General features: G+C 48.2%; 2 protein-coding genes across 2 annotated transcripts; both read left to right on the top strand.

The window, feature by feature from the left end:
• The first annotated feature begins 186 nt into the window (after positions 1 to 186).
• rnf169 (ring finger protein 169) lies at positions 187 to 11,985 on the top strand. The gene is made up of 6 exons (XM_085131364.1): positions 187 to 597; positions 1,610 to 1,680; positions 1,962 to 2,048; positions 2,118 to 2,212; positions 2,304 to 2,397; positions 5,211 to 11,985. Exons 1-6 carry the CDS (start codon positions 303 to 305, stop codon positions 6,324 to 6,326), a joined length of 1,758 nt encoding a protein of 585 aa, XP_084987490.1. The 5' UTR covers positions 187 to 302; the 3' UTR covers positions 6,327 to 11,985.
• A 240-nt stretch (positions 11,986 to 12,225) lies between these two features.
• spcs2 (signal peptidase complex subunit 2) lies at positions 12,226 to 16,104 on the top strand. Its single transcript, XM_085131374.1, has 5 exons — positions 12,226 to 12,385; positions 13,025 to 13,108; positions 14,473 to 14,633; positions 14,907 to 15,041; positions 15,130 to 16,104. The coding sequence occupies exons 1-5, from the start codon at positions 12,338 to 12,340 to the stop codon at positions 15,314 to 15,316; spliced, it is 615 nt and encodes a 204-aa protein (XP_084987500.1). The 5' UTR covers positions 12,226 to 12,337; the 3' UTR covers positions 15,317 to 16,104.
• The last annotated feature ends 1,279 nt before the right edge of the window (positions 16,105 to 17,383 follow it).

Below are 17,383 nucleotides of genomic sequence, written 5' to 3'. Positions count from 1 at the left end.
ATATTTAGCAGCTTTGATTTTCAAAGCACAATTTGCTACATATTTTACATGTTTTTTTTTTACAGACTACCATCAAGTTATTTTTTATTTTCTAAATTTGGAAATGCACAATAAAATGCAACGACTTAGTTTTATTTTGAAGTCGACACCTGACGTCAGAGGAGGCTCGCGCCGCTGTGATTCAGCGGCTCCGGTTGGCGGGCTGCACGCGCGTCCACTCTGCTGTGCTCGCGCTGTTTCGGCGGCGGCAGGGCGGGGTTTGTTTTGAGAGCGGACCGGAGAGAGAAGACTCACCAGGGAAGATGGCGACCGCAGGGTCTGCCGAACGGCCTGGGAGACCGGCCAGCGCCACGGCCGCCGGCACGTCCCGGGCCGGGCTCGCAGCCCGGTGCCGGTCCGGGTCCAGCCCACCCGAGTACGAATCCAAGAAGTGCATGGCGTGCGCGGAGACCGGTGGCAGCCCGGCCGGCAGACACCTGGCCTGTCCGCTCTGCCTAGCCCGCAGACACTCCGGCAGCGAGGAGCGGCTCCGCGGGAGGAGCGACCACGAGAGTAGCAGCAGTAGGCCGGGCGGGAGGGACTGCGACAGCCGGAGAGGTCGGTGAGCTTCTCGGGGAATCGCCCGTGCAGATTTCGCTGTATCACACCGCTGCAGTGTTTGTTTAACGGCAGAAAACAGCGGGAATTTAAATTAAATCAACTTTAATAAAGTTTAACGTGAGCAGCGGGCGGTTTTAAGAATGTTAAAGGTTAGTTTTATGTGAAAAACATCTATGAAGTGTGATAGCTGCAGGCGTAAAAATCCCCGCTTTTCTTTATGGAGTTTTGTATGGAGCTACAGGAGCAATCACAGGTCAACGTGTGGACAGAGGACACGTGACTGCTCACAGCGACCTCACCTGATCACAGGTATAGGCAGCAGGGTCACATGTCATGTGACACTGCTCAGGTCTGCAGATGGGAAATGTGTCCAGACATGTACAGCTGGAGGAGGAGTTGTGTTACTGCAGTACTAGTAGTACTGGAGGTATTACTGCGTGGACTCTGTTAGCAGTGACTGGCTGGAAAAGCCCAAGGGGGTTATTACTAGTACTTAGAGCAGGACACAGCAGGAGAACCATAAATAATGTAAGTACTCTTTGACTTGCTCTGACCACTGTGAACAGCAGTTCTTACATAAGAAAGCTCGGGTGAGACTCACTGGCTTCATGTGTGTTGGATGAAGTCAGAAGGTGCTGATGGTGATCATCACCTCTTATGGTTAATGTTTTATTCATTGACCCAATACTGACGCCTTTAGCATTTTTCCTTTTAGGCTCTATCTGATCTGTGTGATTCACAGTTCACAATCATCCCTGTTTGTCTGATGCTGGGCTTCTGTCGTGTCTCTCTGACATCACAGAGAGCCAAGAGCAGAGCAAACTGTGCCCGAGCTGTGAGCTCACAGGTTTACTGCACGTGCACTGAGCTCGTTATTACAAAGTTTTATGACAGGAAGTGAACAGTAGAATTTTAGTAGTCAAAGTCACCTGTTTAAATTGTGTTAAGCCTTTAAATTATTAGGGGCGTGGCTTCTTTGACTGTTTTCTCTTTGGCTGTGTTCCTTTAGAGTTCTTCGTCTCTCCGGTGCTCATCCCGAAGTCTGCCGACGCTCCTTCGGGCCCGAGCGGGAAACACAAGGTGAGTCAGAGAGCTGCAGGTAAACCTGTGATCACCTGTGGGTGGTTAAGCTTGTCACAGCCGACCGAGCCTGCTGAGTGTTTTATTGCTGAGGAAGAAAAGCAGAGCTCTGCAGGCTGCCGATATCAAACTCTGGCTTTAATTTGAGCTCATTAAGTTTTCTCTCAAAGTTTTCACTGTGAGTCTCGATATACCGTCGCAGATGCTGCGTCGTCTCGCGGAGACAGGAGAATCTTTGTGTTTTAGCCCTCGAAATAAACTTTAATCCCTCCGTGTTTCAGATGCTGCTGTGTGACGACAGAGAGGAGGTGAAGAGGAGGAGCTCTCTGAACTGTAAAGACGAGTCAGTCCGTCGTGATGAAGATCCGGTGAGTGATGACAGGCTGAATGTTTTCATCCTGCAGCAGCTGTCTTAAATAGCCGTTGTCTCTCCTCAGGGCGTCCTGTCTGACTCCGAGAACGAGGAGCCGATCAGCAGGAGGATCCGAAACATCTCAGCCTTCATCAGGAAAACCAAAAACTCATCCGCTGGGTGAGCACAACCACCCTGTCCTATTCCTTTTACAGACAGTGAACGTACCACAGACTACAGGGGTGTGACCTCTGACCTGTTTATTCTTTAGGAGTTGTCAGAGGAGCAGGAGCTGCACTGATCCTGTGGAGGATGGAGGAGGAAAGATGAAAGTTGTCACCCAGCCGGCAGCCGTGATGGACCGGGTACGTGAGACAGTCATGTGATCGAGACCCCCGTCTGTGGGAACTTTAGAAGAAATAGTGTTTTATCAGGCTGTGTTAGAGAGTGTAATCAGATTACTGTATGCTTCAGGAGCCATGCAGGTTCAGTCTGCGGGGAGAACCTGCTCGGGTCGGCACCATTAGCCACAGTTTTCAGGGTTACCTGTAGGTTGTGGTACCTGGTCGGGGTCCAAGCGATCCGAGCAGGTAATAAAATGTGACTTCATCAGACCACAAGATTGGCTGGTCAGTACCGTCACTGGATGAGTCGTGAGAGCTTCTCGTCCACTAAAATCAAAACCGCCATTTTTGAAACGCTACATCAAAGGAGATGGCTACAAAAACAGCGCTGCGTTCCCCGAACGAAAAGCCACAGAGTGAGCTGCAGGCGTGTATCTGCTGCGACGTCCACCTTCGTCTTAGTGTCACATATCAATAGACTCTGTGCACCTTAGCATGTGCTGCTTCCTGTAGGGCGCCTCGTTTCCGGTGTGATCGGGTCGGGTTTTCCAAAACAAGTCAACCAAATGGACGAATCAAGCGGCGATTTACATTTGTCAAGATGTCGTATTACTGAATATATCTGTAGATGATGTTCGTCAACGTGTCGATATTTTCCCCACGCCTCAAAGAGAGAAAGGATTCAAATGTTTTATTTCTCAGTGTTTGTATACAGCGGCCCCTCGTTTATCGCCGGTGTTGTTCTAAAAATAACCAGCAATCGGTGAAACCCGTGAACTTTATTTTTTACAATTATTTGAGATGTTTTGAGCCCCTCACTACACGGTTTATACACTTTTCTCAGACAGGCATGAAGTTCAAACCTTCGTAGAAAAATAAGTCCAGTATTATAGGATGAAACCAAAGATCAAACCGTGTTTTCAGGTCCAGAACATGAGAATAGAGCAGCTGAGAGAGAATCCAACATCAATCAATCATTAATGAATCAATGAATCAGCGATTGTGTACTGTGCAGGAGAGACGGCAGGGAGGAGATCAACAATGGTCTGCAGCCGAACGCAATGTGCTGTAGTCAAAGGAGCTTGCAAAGAAAAGCGTCTGGACTTCTTTAAGTTGCTTGAAGACGTTTCACGGGACCCACACCCAGTTTCACACCTCGGCTCAGGCGATTAGAGGATCATCAGGGGGTCCTTTTGTCCCTCTGTGGGGGGAAACTCCCACTAGGTTTAAATCTGGGACTCTCCACCATTTGACCTTAGAACTGAAGAAGCTTCTCGGATGAAGGTGAAACGTCTTCAAGCAACTTAAAGAAGTCCAGACGCTTTTCTTTGCAAGCTCCTTTGACTACGATGACCTGGATGACTGAGAACCTTCACAGACGCAATGTGCTGTAAAAAAAAAAAAGAAGCATGCAAAATTGCACTAAAAAATCCGCAAAAGGTGAACCGCGTTATAGCGAGGGACCGCTGTAAGTTTGAAGGCAAGTCACAACATACCCTTCGTGAATACTAACGTGTAGAAACCCTCACCAGCAATGATTCATTTATTTTTTGTGGCTTTTTTTCATAGTTTGTTGACATGCTGTGTAGGTGTGTACTGATGTCGACATAACGGGGAAACATCTGGTTTGACTGTTGTTCACCTGTAGTTTGCTGAACATCTGCCTGTTTAAATCATAAGAACTGTCTCTATACAGAGATGAGCTTCTGCTTGTGTTGAGTGACGTAAACAACCAATCGATCTGCACGCTTCAAACGTCAAAACTGATCATCTGATTTTTTTGTTGAGTGTTCCCACCTCTGCTCTTTGTAACTTAACGCCATCTTTCCGTTTTCGTGTTTTGGACGCGAGTTTCGAGTCCACCTGACTGCAAAATAAAGCTACCGGAAATGTACAACCCTACATCCGGTCTTAAAACAGGAAGTTAGCATTTTCTCGTGCACGGGGTGTATTACGTTGTGAGACGCGCAGACACATTGCCCTGATGACAATGCACGCACACTGGGCTGTAATGGAAAACCAGTCGATTCAAACAGGTATTAATGGAAAATAGCAGGGGTGTCTCCAGACCTCGAGGGCCGGTGTCCCTGCAGGTTTTAGATGTGTCCTTGGTTCATCACAGCTGACTCAAAGGGTTAAATGACTCCTCAACATGTCCTGAAGTTCTCCAGAGGCCTGGTAATGAACTAATCATGTGATTCAGGTGTGCTGACCCAGGGTGAGATCTAAAACCTGCAGGACACCGGCCCTCGAGGCCTGGAGTTGCCCGCCCCTGGTCTATAGAGTGCTTTGGGGTCCACATCCTGAACTTTCACTGTGAGCTTCAGGCAGGCATTAGAGTGACAAACCTCTGCCTCCTTCTCTGCCTGACACAGCAGCATGTGTGGATACCACAACACTACAGCTCAAATACCTGGTGAAACATGCTCACAGGTCCAGCTGTGTAGAGTCCAGTCTCTGCATGGAAACAGCACAGTATCCATCAGAAGGAAGTGTCGAGTTAAAGCCATACAAGTGTATAAAACAGGGCCTGGTGATGGCGTTTATTCTCATATTTCACCTGTGTTTAACACCTGTGTTTAACACCTGTGTTTAACACCTGTGTTTAACACCTGTGTTTAACACCTGTGTTTAACACCTGTGTTTAACACCTGTGTTTAACACCTGTGTTTAACACCTGTGTTAAACACCTGTGTGAAACACCTGTGTGAAACACCTGTGTGAAACACCTGTGTGAAACACCTGTGTGAAACACCTGTGTGAAACACCTGTGTGAAACACCTGTGTTAAACACCTGTGTGGTCGCTGACTTGTGTTCTCGTGTCCTCCGCCAGGTTGGCATCAGCCACAGCTATGCGGCAGGAATCCTCCTCTCCTCTGAGAACAGCCGCTCTATCTCCGCCCCCATCACCGCTCCCGATCGGAGGCTCACCTGGCGAGCTGTGCTGACATCATCTTCCTCGGCTCTCCTGTGCATGCCTCCTCCCCGCCCGGAGCGCTCCATCAGCCCAGAGAGCAACGACAGCATCTCCGAGGAGCTCAACCACTTCAAGCCCATCGTCTGCTCGCCATGCACGCCACCCAAGCGCCTCCCGGACGGCCGCCTGATGGAGCCCACCATCGTGAAGTCCACGCCCCGGAACCTGACTCGCGGTCTGCAGAAGGCCACCAGCTACGAGGCCAGCCCTGCCGTCCTGCAGAAGTGGAGGCAGATCGAGCTGGACCGCCAGAGCCTCAAGGTGAACTCCAAGGCCACGCTGACGAGCCCCGTCTCCGAGGTAAACCACAACAAGCTCGGCATGGGCGGCGAGGGCGCAAAGACGCGCCAGTCCCCGGCAGGAGACGCGGTGACGTCAGCAAACAAGAGGAGGCTGCTGTTCGACTCTCCAGCCGGCGACACGGACAACTTCCAGAAGCAGTCGGTGAAGATCCGCGTCCCCGCGATCCGCTACAGCAGCGAGTCGACCTTCAAGGGAGGCTTTGAGCCGCCGGCCGGCACTCCTGAGTCCTGCAGCACGGGGGCGCTGTTCAGTCGGAAACAGTCGTTCTCGCCGTACACCAAGAACTCTGGAGTGCAATCCTGTAAGTTAGTGCCAAAGGACTCTCAGAGTCCCAGGAAGGAGTCCGACAGTAGCATCCACAACCAGACTACCTCACGGAGGGGCAAGAAGAGGAAGCAGAAGACCAAACACCTGGACTCGAGCCGCGACTTGGATCTGAAGAGGGGCCGGCCCGTCAACCAGGAAGCGCTGGACGAACGGTACATCTGCCAGATTCAGCAGGAGCGGCAGGATCGAGCGCTCGCCCTGAAGCTGCAGAGACAGTTCGACCGCGAGAACCAGAACCGTAGAAGGAGCCCCGACAAGTATTTCCTGCGGTCCTGGATGTCCACTCAGAGCCGCAGGAGGCGTGGCCTGAGGAGGTCCAGACGAATCAACAAGAAGCACTAGACAGACGGGAAGGATCTCATATATGCAAAGACACGAAAGGCGAAGGTTTAACGAACGTATGAATGTTTTCACTCGTCTGACAAACGGGTTTGTAACCTGGAGACGTTTCTTCCAAACACCAGCAGATCACCAAAAACTGAACCTTCAGCTGCAGGACGGCCCGACGGTCATCACCACAGGAAACGTCCTGGAAGTGTTTGAACTCGGAGGCTTAATCGGAGCTTTTTTACAGATCGCCGAGTCGTTTCTCTGCAGCTGGAGCAAAGAAAGCTTTCGCAGGTTCAACCATAATCACGTGGCCCGGGGCAAAGCTTGTTTATGTTGGGCTTCCAGTTATAGATCCAGGGTGGATGTGAGGCCCTGAAGGTCACAATGTCTGCGCTGAACATCGCATCCCGACACCGCTGAAGGCGACGGCGGTGTTTCATCCGTGTTTGTGCGCTGCGTTCCACAGCGGCCTGCGCATCATCTGAAATGATGCAAAGGTTCAGATGAAGGCAGGCTGCACGCCGCCGGGCCGAACACGACTCTGTCGGTTCAGTCCGCTCCACATGATGATGATGATGATGATGATGTTTATTAATATAGTTCATTTAAATCTCACCGGCCTCACAGTGATCTCCGAGAGGCCGGGGAGAACCTAAAAGGAGCTTTATGGAAAGAAATGAGATGAGTGTGAGTGTCGGCCTGAGCTGCTGTTGGACAGAAATCGGTCTTTGTATTTGTGACAGTTTATGGAGCCCAGTTTGACTAAAATAGCTAAAAGTGAATTTTTATTGGCTCTAAAAGTCCAAAATCATGATTCGTGTGTGTTTCGGTAGCTCAGAGTGTGACACGCGTCTCTTCATTCATATCTGAACACATCACTTCCTACCTGACGCTCCCTCTGGGTGTGCAGGTAACCCTCCACCCCTGTACCTGGTTCCACCCTCTGAGGTTGGAAGTGGACAGAAACCTGCAGGAACCCGGAGCACCGACGGTCGCTGTGGCGCAGGTTTCTGTCGGGGGTCAGCAGCACGTCTTTGCCCCGGGCAGGTGGAAGTTACCTCTGGTTTATCCTCGTGACAACCACAGGTTAATCAAAGTCCAGCCGACCGGCATGTGTTGGGAATGCAGGAGAAACCAGAACCCGCTCTGAATATAAGGAGGTGTTGAGTCAGCAGCCGAGGATCATGGGACATAAACTTCCTCTAGCATAGCTGCTGGTGTCATCCTGGTCTTCCAGTCTGAAAGTCGGAGCTGCCGAGGCTCGTGGGGACTGCGGTCTTTAGAACCCGATTGGTCAGGAAGGATTTCTACCTGAATTCGGATCAGAAGACTCACCTGGTCACTCTCAAGGAGCGAGGAGCCGTGTGATTGGACGAGCTTTATGGCCTGTGATGTCAGATGCTGGTGCATTCAGACCTAATGTGAATTTACTGTGGTCACAGAGCTCTGACTGTGGTGCTTTTAATAATTATTGATTTATAAAAATCACGCTGGAGTCAGAACTTCACCTGTGGTCCACAGGAAGCAGGTGAGGCAGGTGTAGAGCCGACAGCCATTTAGCAGGTTAGAGCCCCGTCTCTATGTAGAGAAACTTCCACTATTGGGCCAAGCTGAACCAATCGGTGACAAAATCCAGCCTGACCCTTCACCCCTCACAGTCAGCTGTTTTCTGTCTGCAACGTAAACATATTTAATGCAGAAACTGCCTTCATGCTGCGAATACTGTCAGAGTTACAGCGTGAGGTGGTTTCCAAATCTGGATCTTTTTAATGGTTTTGGCTCCGTCAGTGCAGCAGAGGTCCACGCGAAGCCTTCAGGCTGAAACCATGTTTAAGCTGTCAGAAACTGCAGCTCGCTGCCACGCCCCTGCAGGAGCCTCAGCATGAAGCGGAGACTGAAGGTGGGCGTGCACGTGCTTTGTCTGAGCTCACCTTCACACTCTGCTTCAGCTGCACGGCTTCTGTTTGCAGGTCGTCTGTGACAGTGATGCTGTAGCTCCTGCAGGCTGTCCAGATGTCTGGTTCCTCAACACACGTGTTTTTTCTCCATGCTAAGCTCTGTCAGTGGTTTGCCTGAGTGCAGCGCCACGCTGAGTTCACGCTGCTCAGATCAGAGGCAGTCGCTGAGCGCTGGCGGGTCGCTGTTAGAAAAGCCGTACTCGCACTGAGCCTCAGTAATGTCATGATTCACTCTGGGGGTCGTACGTATGACAGACACTGAAGAAGATGTGAGGGCGGGGACAAACTGAGGACACGTCCACAAACATGGAGCGCGTTGGTGTAGTTACTCTGCAGTTCCTCTACCTGAACACCTGTAAAGAAACAACGAGGTTGGGTGGAGTTAGAACCAGACTGCAGCTCACAGGCTGGATGTAAAATAAAGGTGTAGCTCCTTAAACCTGCATTCTCTCTGATGTCCAGCAGGGGGTGGCAACTCAAAAATCTGAGACACTCATGCTCACCTGGTCTCTGTGCTCACTAACACTTTCCTGATTGGCTGATCGTGATTTTGGAGATGATGGTCCCAGAGTCACAGGAAGCAGGTTAGGGTTTAGGGCGGGGCTACCTGTGATTGACAGATTGCAGTGCTCTCAAACAAACCCAGGTCCAGTTCAGTGACTGGAGTTACCTGAGGTAAGAGGCCACGCCCCTAATAATTGTATTACTACCTTTAGCTTACAATATAAAGCGTCTTGAGACGGCTGTTGTTGTGATTTGGTGCTAAATAAATAAAAGTGAATCGAATTCAAACCAGGTGAGCGTAAAATGCAGGTGTCATGAAGGGAAGTGATCCACAGAGCCCGACAGTGTATCAGGCTGCAGACGTGTTCATTTTATCCCGGGAGTCTGCTGCCTCTGCTGGACGGTGGAGGAACTGCAGGCTTTGGAGGTTTAGCTGATTGGTTTAGATAATAACAACATTCCTGCTGTTTCCTTTTTTTTTTTTTTTTTTACATTTCTGCGTCCTCAGTGATTCCTGGCCTTCATCATGATCATCATCATCATCATCATCAGCTGTTAAAGTTTAATTTGAAGTCTTGATGGAGCTGAAGGGCTTTTTTTTTTAAACTCCATTAAAGATGTGCACGTTTCTGTTTTGTATTCTTTGGTGGGTGCAGAGAGTTCAAGTGGGGGTGGGTGGACGGGGTCAGGGGTCACGCTGAGTGCCAAATGAGCAGAAGACGTTGATCCTTTGTAACTGACTAGTTTTGTATGAGCGGCTGCTGGAAGAAAAAGTAAAAGAGTTGAAACGCTGGCTCGTGTCCTGTCTTCTCTTCACTCGGTGATCTGAAGTCCAGGGCTCACCTGAGCGTCCCGCAGATTGCCGATGATTGGTAAGAAGAAGCAGGAAGTGCAGCACGACGTCCTCCATCAACTGCAAACAATATCGCCATCAAAAACTCAGCAGGGCGAAGGTGATGCTACAAACTCTGTTACTCCATGTTTCATTCCCCAAATCAAAATGAAGCATGCTGTAAAGCAGCTGCTGTGAAGTCTGATATTCACAGAGAGGTGTTTACTGAAATAGAAACCAGCAAAGCCTGTAACAATAGAACATCTTTGAAAACAGTGTTTCATTCTGGCTGAGCTCCACAGCGCTGTGGGACAGGAAGTATCAGAGTGAGATGTGGTTTGCAAAAGTTCTTCATTTGTTTTCAAAATAAAGCCCTCCAGTTACTTAGTGGATGTTGCCAACATGTGTTAATGAGCATTTTCAAAGATTAAAGCCCCAAATTAATTCAAAAAACATCCACCACGGTGCTCAGAAATGTTTCAGATCTTAACAATGACAGTCCAGACAGCACAGTTCAACTCGACCAGCAAACGTGCTCATGCATATGTAAAAGTTTTCCAGCCGACAATAGGTGATATGCAGGCGCAGACTTTTTGATGGGCAGAGCAATGTAATCATGCACGCACTGATTTGTGCCTTTAGAATTTATAAGTTTTGTTTGGAGGGAATGTTTTACCTCCAATTCTCGTTTGTTTTGGTATTAGGGCTGCCACGATTAGTCGACTATCAAAATCATCGACGACTGATTTAATAGTCGACGCGTCGTTTGAAGCTTTGTAAGATCACAAAAGACGCAGGAATAAGTAGTAGGATTTAAGAGTGTAATAACGGACTGAAACAGAAGATGGCAGCACTGCATGTACAAGGATGCCAGCTGCCGTTAAACCCCGAAGAAGAAGAAGCTGTGTCCCAGAATTCATAGCGCAGCCCAGCTCAGTTTCCAACAATGGCGGCAGCTACTTAGTTTTAATATTACTCTTATTATTTTTTCTGGGTCACAAAATAAACGTTTAACATATTTTCAGGCGAGAATGTAGCTGTGTAAACCTCAAATATCTGCTCAGTTTATCAAGACACCACATATTTTCAAAAGCACTCCAACGTTTTCGGAGACGTCTGTTAGCCACTAGCTCGATAGCTAGCCGGGGGCTAGGCTCGCTAGAGCCGTGAGAACACCGGACTCCCGGCTAACCGGACTCCACCCTCTTTCGCTACTCAGGTTAAACATATATAAGTCACTTAGATAACTTAAAATGTTATTGTTTGGCTTTTTTTAGTATTTTATTTGTTCCTGAGTAAATCGGTTTGGCTGAGATTAAAGTTATAGTTTTTACACAGCTGAATAAACATCAAGCAGACAGCTGATTATCAGAAGTGTGAGATGCTCGAGAATTTACTCCGGTGTCCTGTTATATTTTAGATAACAAGGAGTTTATTAAACTTCACCGAAACAATCTGCAATCTTCATTAAAATTTAATAAACCATCATCTTGTCTTTATTTTTAGTTAGCATAGACCTTAAACACTTAAAGCTGTAAGCTAATGATAGTTATATAAGAGCAGATGCTGCTGGTGCAATAAGCTGTACGTTTTACGTCCAACGGATGATGATCTGATTAGTCGACTACTCGCAAAAATAATTGGTGACTAGTCGACTATCAAAATAATCGTTTGTGGTGGACCTAGTATTAATGTAGCTACTTTATTATTCATCTATTTATTTGAGATGCACCAAATCCCACAAAAGACTTCATTTTACATCTGGGATGGCACCGTGGAGAGCATCCTCAGCAGCTGCATCACTGTGTGGTATCCTGCACTGGTTCCTGCTGGAAACAGCTACAACGGGTAGTGAGAGCAGCGGAGAGGATCGTGGGTACTTCTCTTCCCTCCCTCCAGGACATCTGCTGCTCCTGCCTCATCCTGAAAGCTCTCTGCATCACAGAGACTCCACCCATCCATCCAACAGCTTCTTCAGTTTGCTAACATCAGACTGAAGAGCCTCGAGGCCAGAACCAGAAGACTGAGAGACAGCTTCATCCATCAGGCTGTCAGGATGCTGAACTCTCACACACACCAACTCCAACCTGCATCCACCTCTGACCCCCCCCCCCCCACACACACACACACATACACACACACACTGCACACAAACTCTTGGATTGTGTTGGACTCTGTTGTGTGTGTATGACACTTTTATCTGTTTTAGTGTAACACTGAGGGCTGTGGGAGCACTGCAATTTAAAATTCCCGAGTATGATCTGCACATGTGGTTTTTGACAAAAAATGACTTTGAGATTTTCAAAATGGAGGCCTTCAGTAAATTATAAGAGATACGATAAGACTTTATTGATTCCACGGCGGGGGTTTTTTTTTTTTGCGTTACCTCAGCTCAGGTACAGCTATCAGAAGGATAAAGATACAAATAAAACACAAACAAATATAAATTAAGTAAGATAATACACTATATACAGCGGCAGCATACGCGCTTTAACGTGTCAGATTTTCTAAATAAAGGCCTCCTGGCTGTTCGCTAAAAACTGAACCTTGTAGTTTTTATTCATTTCACTTTTGAGTCGTTTGTATTTTCCACATGAGCGCGCACGCCGCAGCTGCCTCGGCCACGCTTGCAGACGTGGTGACGACATGCGCGTCGAGCGCTACGATTTCGGTGGACAGCCAATCGGCTGCATCCAAGTCACAGAACCGTGTTTGTAGCGGAAGAGAAGATGGCGGCTGCAGCTGCGGGGAACAGAAAGAGCGGGCTGCTGGAGAAAGTGAGTAAAAGCGTGAACGGATTCTCCTGAGCAGGACGAACCCCTGCGGGGAGGGTCTGTGTCCCGGGGCTGGGAGGCCTATGTCCCCGCTGCAGCTGCTGTGCGGCTCGGTGTGTGTCTGTGTGAGCCGCCGCTAAGGGGCTAAGCTAATGCTAACGAGCTAAAGTGGATACATTCAGAATGAAAACAAAATAAAAACAAAGTTGAGTATGAAGCTGAGAGCCGAGTTTAACCTCGGCGTGGGAAATAAACCGTTACTAGAGGTCAAAGTTCAGCGGTTTGTTCTATTTCCTGCTTCCAGCTGTTAAACAGCTGCACCAAACCGGAAACAGACAGTTTAACTAAACTCGTCTGTTAAACAGGTGATGTAGGAGTGCAGGAGGCGTGCTTCAGAATGAAGCTTTAAGTTTCCACACAAACAGGTCAAACACCTGCAGCAGGTGGCGCTGCACGTGGGCACAATACCTCTTGTTCTTTTGCGGAGGGGGGTTAGCTCCCATCATACGATGACAGGAAGATGATGTCTCCGCCCTCAACATGAACTCTCCCTGAGAAGAGTTGCAGTCGCTGCCTCCGTGTTTATGTTAGCCTGATCTTCAGATGGAAACTGTCGATTAAACTGCTGTGTTTGTGTTTCAGTGGAGGATCGACGAGAAGCCGGTGAAGATTGATAAATGGGATGGAGCGGCGGTGAAGAACTCCTTGGATGACGCTGCGAAGAAGGTTTAATTGATTGTTTTTATCCACATTTTAACAGCAAATATTCAAACATGAACCGCATGTGTTACTTGTTCTTATTGAAACGTTCCAGCAGTTTACGTCCATGTTTTGGAGACATGAATGACTTTAGAGCAAGATGTTTTAAGTAAAACAGAAAAGGTTCACTCAGGTGAGAGGAGGGTGGAGACCTGCAGCTGTGTGAAGGTAAAGGTGGGAGGAGGGAATTCCTACGTTTGAAGCGACCTGAGCAGTGTTTCTTCAAGGAGCTAATTTCATTGGTCAGATTTTAGCTGATGATGTCAGATTCACATAGGGGGCGTGTCCAAATTCATGGGCTACTTCCTCCTGAGGCCGCATTTTAAGGCCGATTACGTCACAGCGACGCGCCGAATGCTGTCCAAATTCGTAGACTCCTCCGAATGCAGCCGACAAATGCGTCCTCCTTTTCCCTGAATTTGAAGGATGGGTCGGGTGTGTCCTTCGTGGCCTACCATATCCCAGAATTCATAGCGCGGCCCACCCAAACTCCAGTTTCCAACAATGGCGGCCGCTACTAAGTTTTAAAATTACTCTTACTAATCTTTCTGCGTCACAAAATAAACTTTTAACATATTTTCAGGTGAGAAAGTAGCTGTGTAAACATCAAATATCTGCTCGGTTTATCAAGATATCGCATATTTGCAAAAGTGCTTCGACGTTTTCAGAGACGTCTGTTACCCACCAGCTCGATAGCTGACCGGGAGCTCGAGGGTCACTGAAGCCGCCGAGAACGGCACAACTCCTGGCACATCATTTTCAGATCACCGCAGTCTTTCGCTACTCAGGTTAAACACGATATATAAGTCACTTAGACAACCTAAAAATGTTGTTGTTTGGCTTTTTTCAGTGTTTTATTTGTTCTTGAGTAAATCTGTTTGGCTGAGATTAAAGTTATTAGATTAGATTAGATAAAATAAAACTTTATTAATCCCCCGGGTGAATAAAGGTCAAACAGAAAACTGATTAAACAGAAGTGTGAGACGGTCTAGAGTTTACTCCAGTGTCCTGTTATATTTTAGATAGCAAGGAGCAGACGGCCGAGTTCATTAAACTCCACCCACACAGCGGTGACACGAAACTGAAGGCTATACTGTCACATTTCAGAGCCTCGCTCTTTGGTCTTCTCGGTCTTCGGCCTATGAATTTGGACACAGCTACAGTCGAAACTTCGTCACTTGTTTAAGCTTTGAATGATGTTTGCAGCATAAAGCTTGCATGCGTGTGAGAGCTTCACTGTCGGCTGGGATTTTTCACTCATCGCGATGAGTCATGAACGCATGTGAAGGAAAGCTGCTGCTCACCTTGTTTGACCTCTGGGCCCTCTGCAGGTGCTGCTGGAGAAGTACGGTTACCTGGAGAACTTCCAGCTGGTCGACGGGCGCCTGCTGATCTGCACGGTGTCCTGTCTGTTCGCCATGCTGGCTCTGGTCTGGGACTATCTGCACCCCTTCCCCGAGTCCAGACCCGTCCTCGCCTGCTGCGTCATCTCATATCCTTCAGCCGGACACATCTCACCTCTGCTTTTAACAAATACGATGGTGAACTCACAGTGTGTCACATGTTAAACATGCGAGGGGAAAAATGTTAAAATAAGATTCAAAATTCAGAAACGACAGAGAATCAGTCAAAATGTTTTTACATATTAAAAACACTGAAAGTCTCGTGAATGTCACTAAAACACAAAAACAAACGTTTTTAGAAATGATTCCGTCTAAGATGATGATGATGAGCGTGTTGGCTTTCCCTAACTCCTCTTCCTCACGTACTTCATCATGATGGGCATCCTCACGCTGTACACCTCCTACAAAGAGAAGAACATCTTCCTGATGGCCATGCAGAAGGATCCAGCTGGGATGGATCCAGACCACATCTGGCAGCTCTCCTCCTCCCTCAAACGGTCAGTGGGAATCAAACCAGCAACCCCAGCAGCGCATTTCCTTATCTGCGATGGACTCAGTGGATCAGTTTGCATCTGTGTTTTCCAGGTTTGACGACCAGTACACGCTCCGAGTGTCCTTCTCCGACGGGAAGTCCAGGAAGTCGAGAGAGGCGGACTTCACCAAGTCGGTGTCGGCGTTCTTCGACGAACACGGGACGCTGGTGATGGACCAGTTTGAGAAGAGCGTTTCTAAACTGCACGACACGCTCGCCGCCGACAAGAAGACCAAATAAAAGCAAACGTGGTGTGAGCCTGCCTCCTCTGTTCCTCCTCACAGTTCACTGGTTTCGGCTCCATCAGGAGCTGCCAGAGGAAACATATTCATGCATTCATATCTGCAGTCTGTCTGTTTTTACCACCACACTCTGAACAACCCCAGAGGTCAGCACGCCATGCCGCAAACCGGCGGCCGCTCCTTTATTGGTCAGACTCGGCAGCAGAGTCACAGGTCCGTGTTGCCCACTCATGCTCCGAGAGTGGGAATGATCTGAAACCAGTGAACTTCAGGAGGGACAGAGACCAGAGGCTCAGCTCCACTGAAGGGTTTCTTTTCCTGTCACAGCTGACTGTCACTCAGAGGTCAAAGGTCAGGTGTTTTGTCAGCAGGTTAGGAACATTTCAGCTATTTAAAAACATCCCGGTGCATCTTCACCGGGTCTCCGAGTATTAAAGGTCTAAGGACCGCTGTGTGACATGGCTGTGGTGGGCGGAGCCTTACGTAAGGGTTACGGCGGTGGGGAATAAGCAGCTAATGATGGCCAACGGTTTAAAAATAAAATGTGATGTTTTCAGTGTTTAAAGTAAAGTTTTCGTCATTGTTTTCTCTGTGATGTGAGAATCAGTTTGAACCGCAGCAGGTGTCTGAACAGGTGAACTAACCGGCGCGTCGGCTCACTGGCTGACGCGTTGGTGCCGTACAACAGGAAGTGGACATTGATCAGACCTTTATTTTGAAAGTTTTTTATTCTCAGATGCTTTCTCTGTGTTAAAAAAACATTAAACTTGGATCTTGTTAGAGAAACATCTGGATGTGTGTCTCACTTTGAGTTCAGCTCTCAGCCCCCACAGGGTCACCTGCACAGGTGACCCTGTCAGCAACCTGTGGGTGTGGCTTTGGTTTGTGTGGAGGTGTTTGTGGTGCAGCACCGCTGTCCGACCAGCAGGTGGAGAACTCAGGCTGACGTGCGCGTCCACAGGCAGCAGCCGGCGTGCAGCTCCAACACTGTTCACACGGTTTCTCTTAAAGAGTCAGTGATTGGACACGTGTGGAGGGTCTGAGCACTTCCTGTCTGCGTCCTCTGAGCACCGTCAGGCGTTGAGGTTCAGTTTTCCAGCAGCGACGTCTGAACTGACAGCAAAACGATGCAGATTTCAATTTAAAGAAGGTCCTGAGTTCGATTCGCCCGCCCGGCCGGTCCATTCACAGGTATGAATGGTTGTCTGTCTCTCTGTGTTAGCGACCTGTCCAGGGTGTGCCCCGCCTCCTGCGCTGTGGTAGCTGGGATAGGCTCCACCCCCACCATGACCCTGTCAAGGATAAGAGGATGGATGCAGTTACATTTAAACCTGACTCACCTGTGAACAAATCTAAACCTGCGATTTGGTGGATGTCAGTCTGCAGCACAGATTTAAAGTCGCTCTTTGAACTGTAAAAACTTTTCAGAGCTCACGACGTGAAACAATGAAATCAAAGCGTTTAAAGATGTCCTGATAAAAACATGTCAAACTCCAAACCTCGTATTTGGCTTCAGTCTGCAGAAACCAAACTGAACAATAAAGTTACGTCAAATAAAATCGTACGCAACATTCGTGCTGATGATGTAGAGACCGTCTGATACTCACACGTCTTCAAATGGCCTCTGAGACTCCGCCCCAAAGATGGCGGAAGCTAAAATGCTCAGGGTCCAAGAGGCTGAAGTTGCTCAAACACAAAATTTATGTGAAACAGGAGTTTTTAACCATAATGAGGTCAAACACGCTCACACGGCTGCTGGGTTAGCATTAAGCTAAATAACACACAGAAACAACAACAATCAGACAACGCCCTGTAAACAAGCAGTTTGGCGACAGGAAGAAGCCTCCGGCAGACTCAGAGGAAGCTCTGCGGTGAGTGTTTGGGATCATCGGTCTAAAGACCTTCATCATAAATGAGCGTGTTTAAATTTGGTCTGTTTTCCCGTTAATCTGACGTTATCCAGGTGGCAGTGTCCATCTGTTATTTACAGGCTGTGCGTAGAGCACCTGTGGAGATTTGTTTGTTTGTTTGTTTTTAGGTGACAAACAAATAATAAAAAAAACGC

This window comes from Neolamprologus multifasciatus, chromosome 14, assembly GCF_963576455.1.
Source record: "Neolamprologus multifasciatus chromosome 14, fNeoMul1.2, whole genome shotgun sequence".
NCBI lineage: Eukaryota > Metazoa > Chordata > Actinopteri > Cichliformes > Cichlidae > Neolamprologus > Neolamprologus multifasciatus.
Note: the sequence above shows the minus strand (reverse complement) of the source record. Positions and strands in the feature narration are given on the sequence as shown.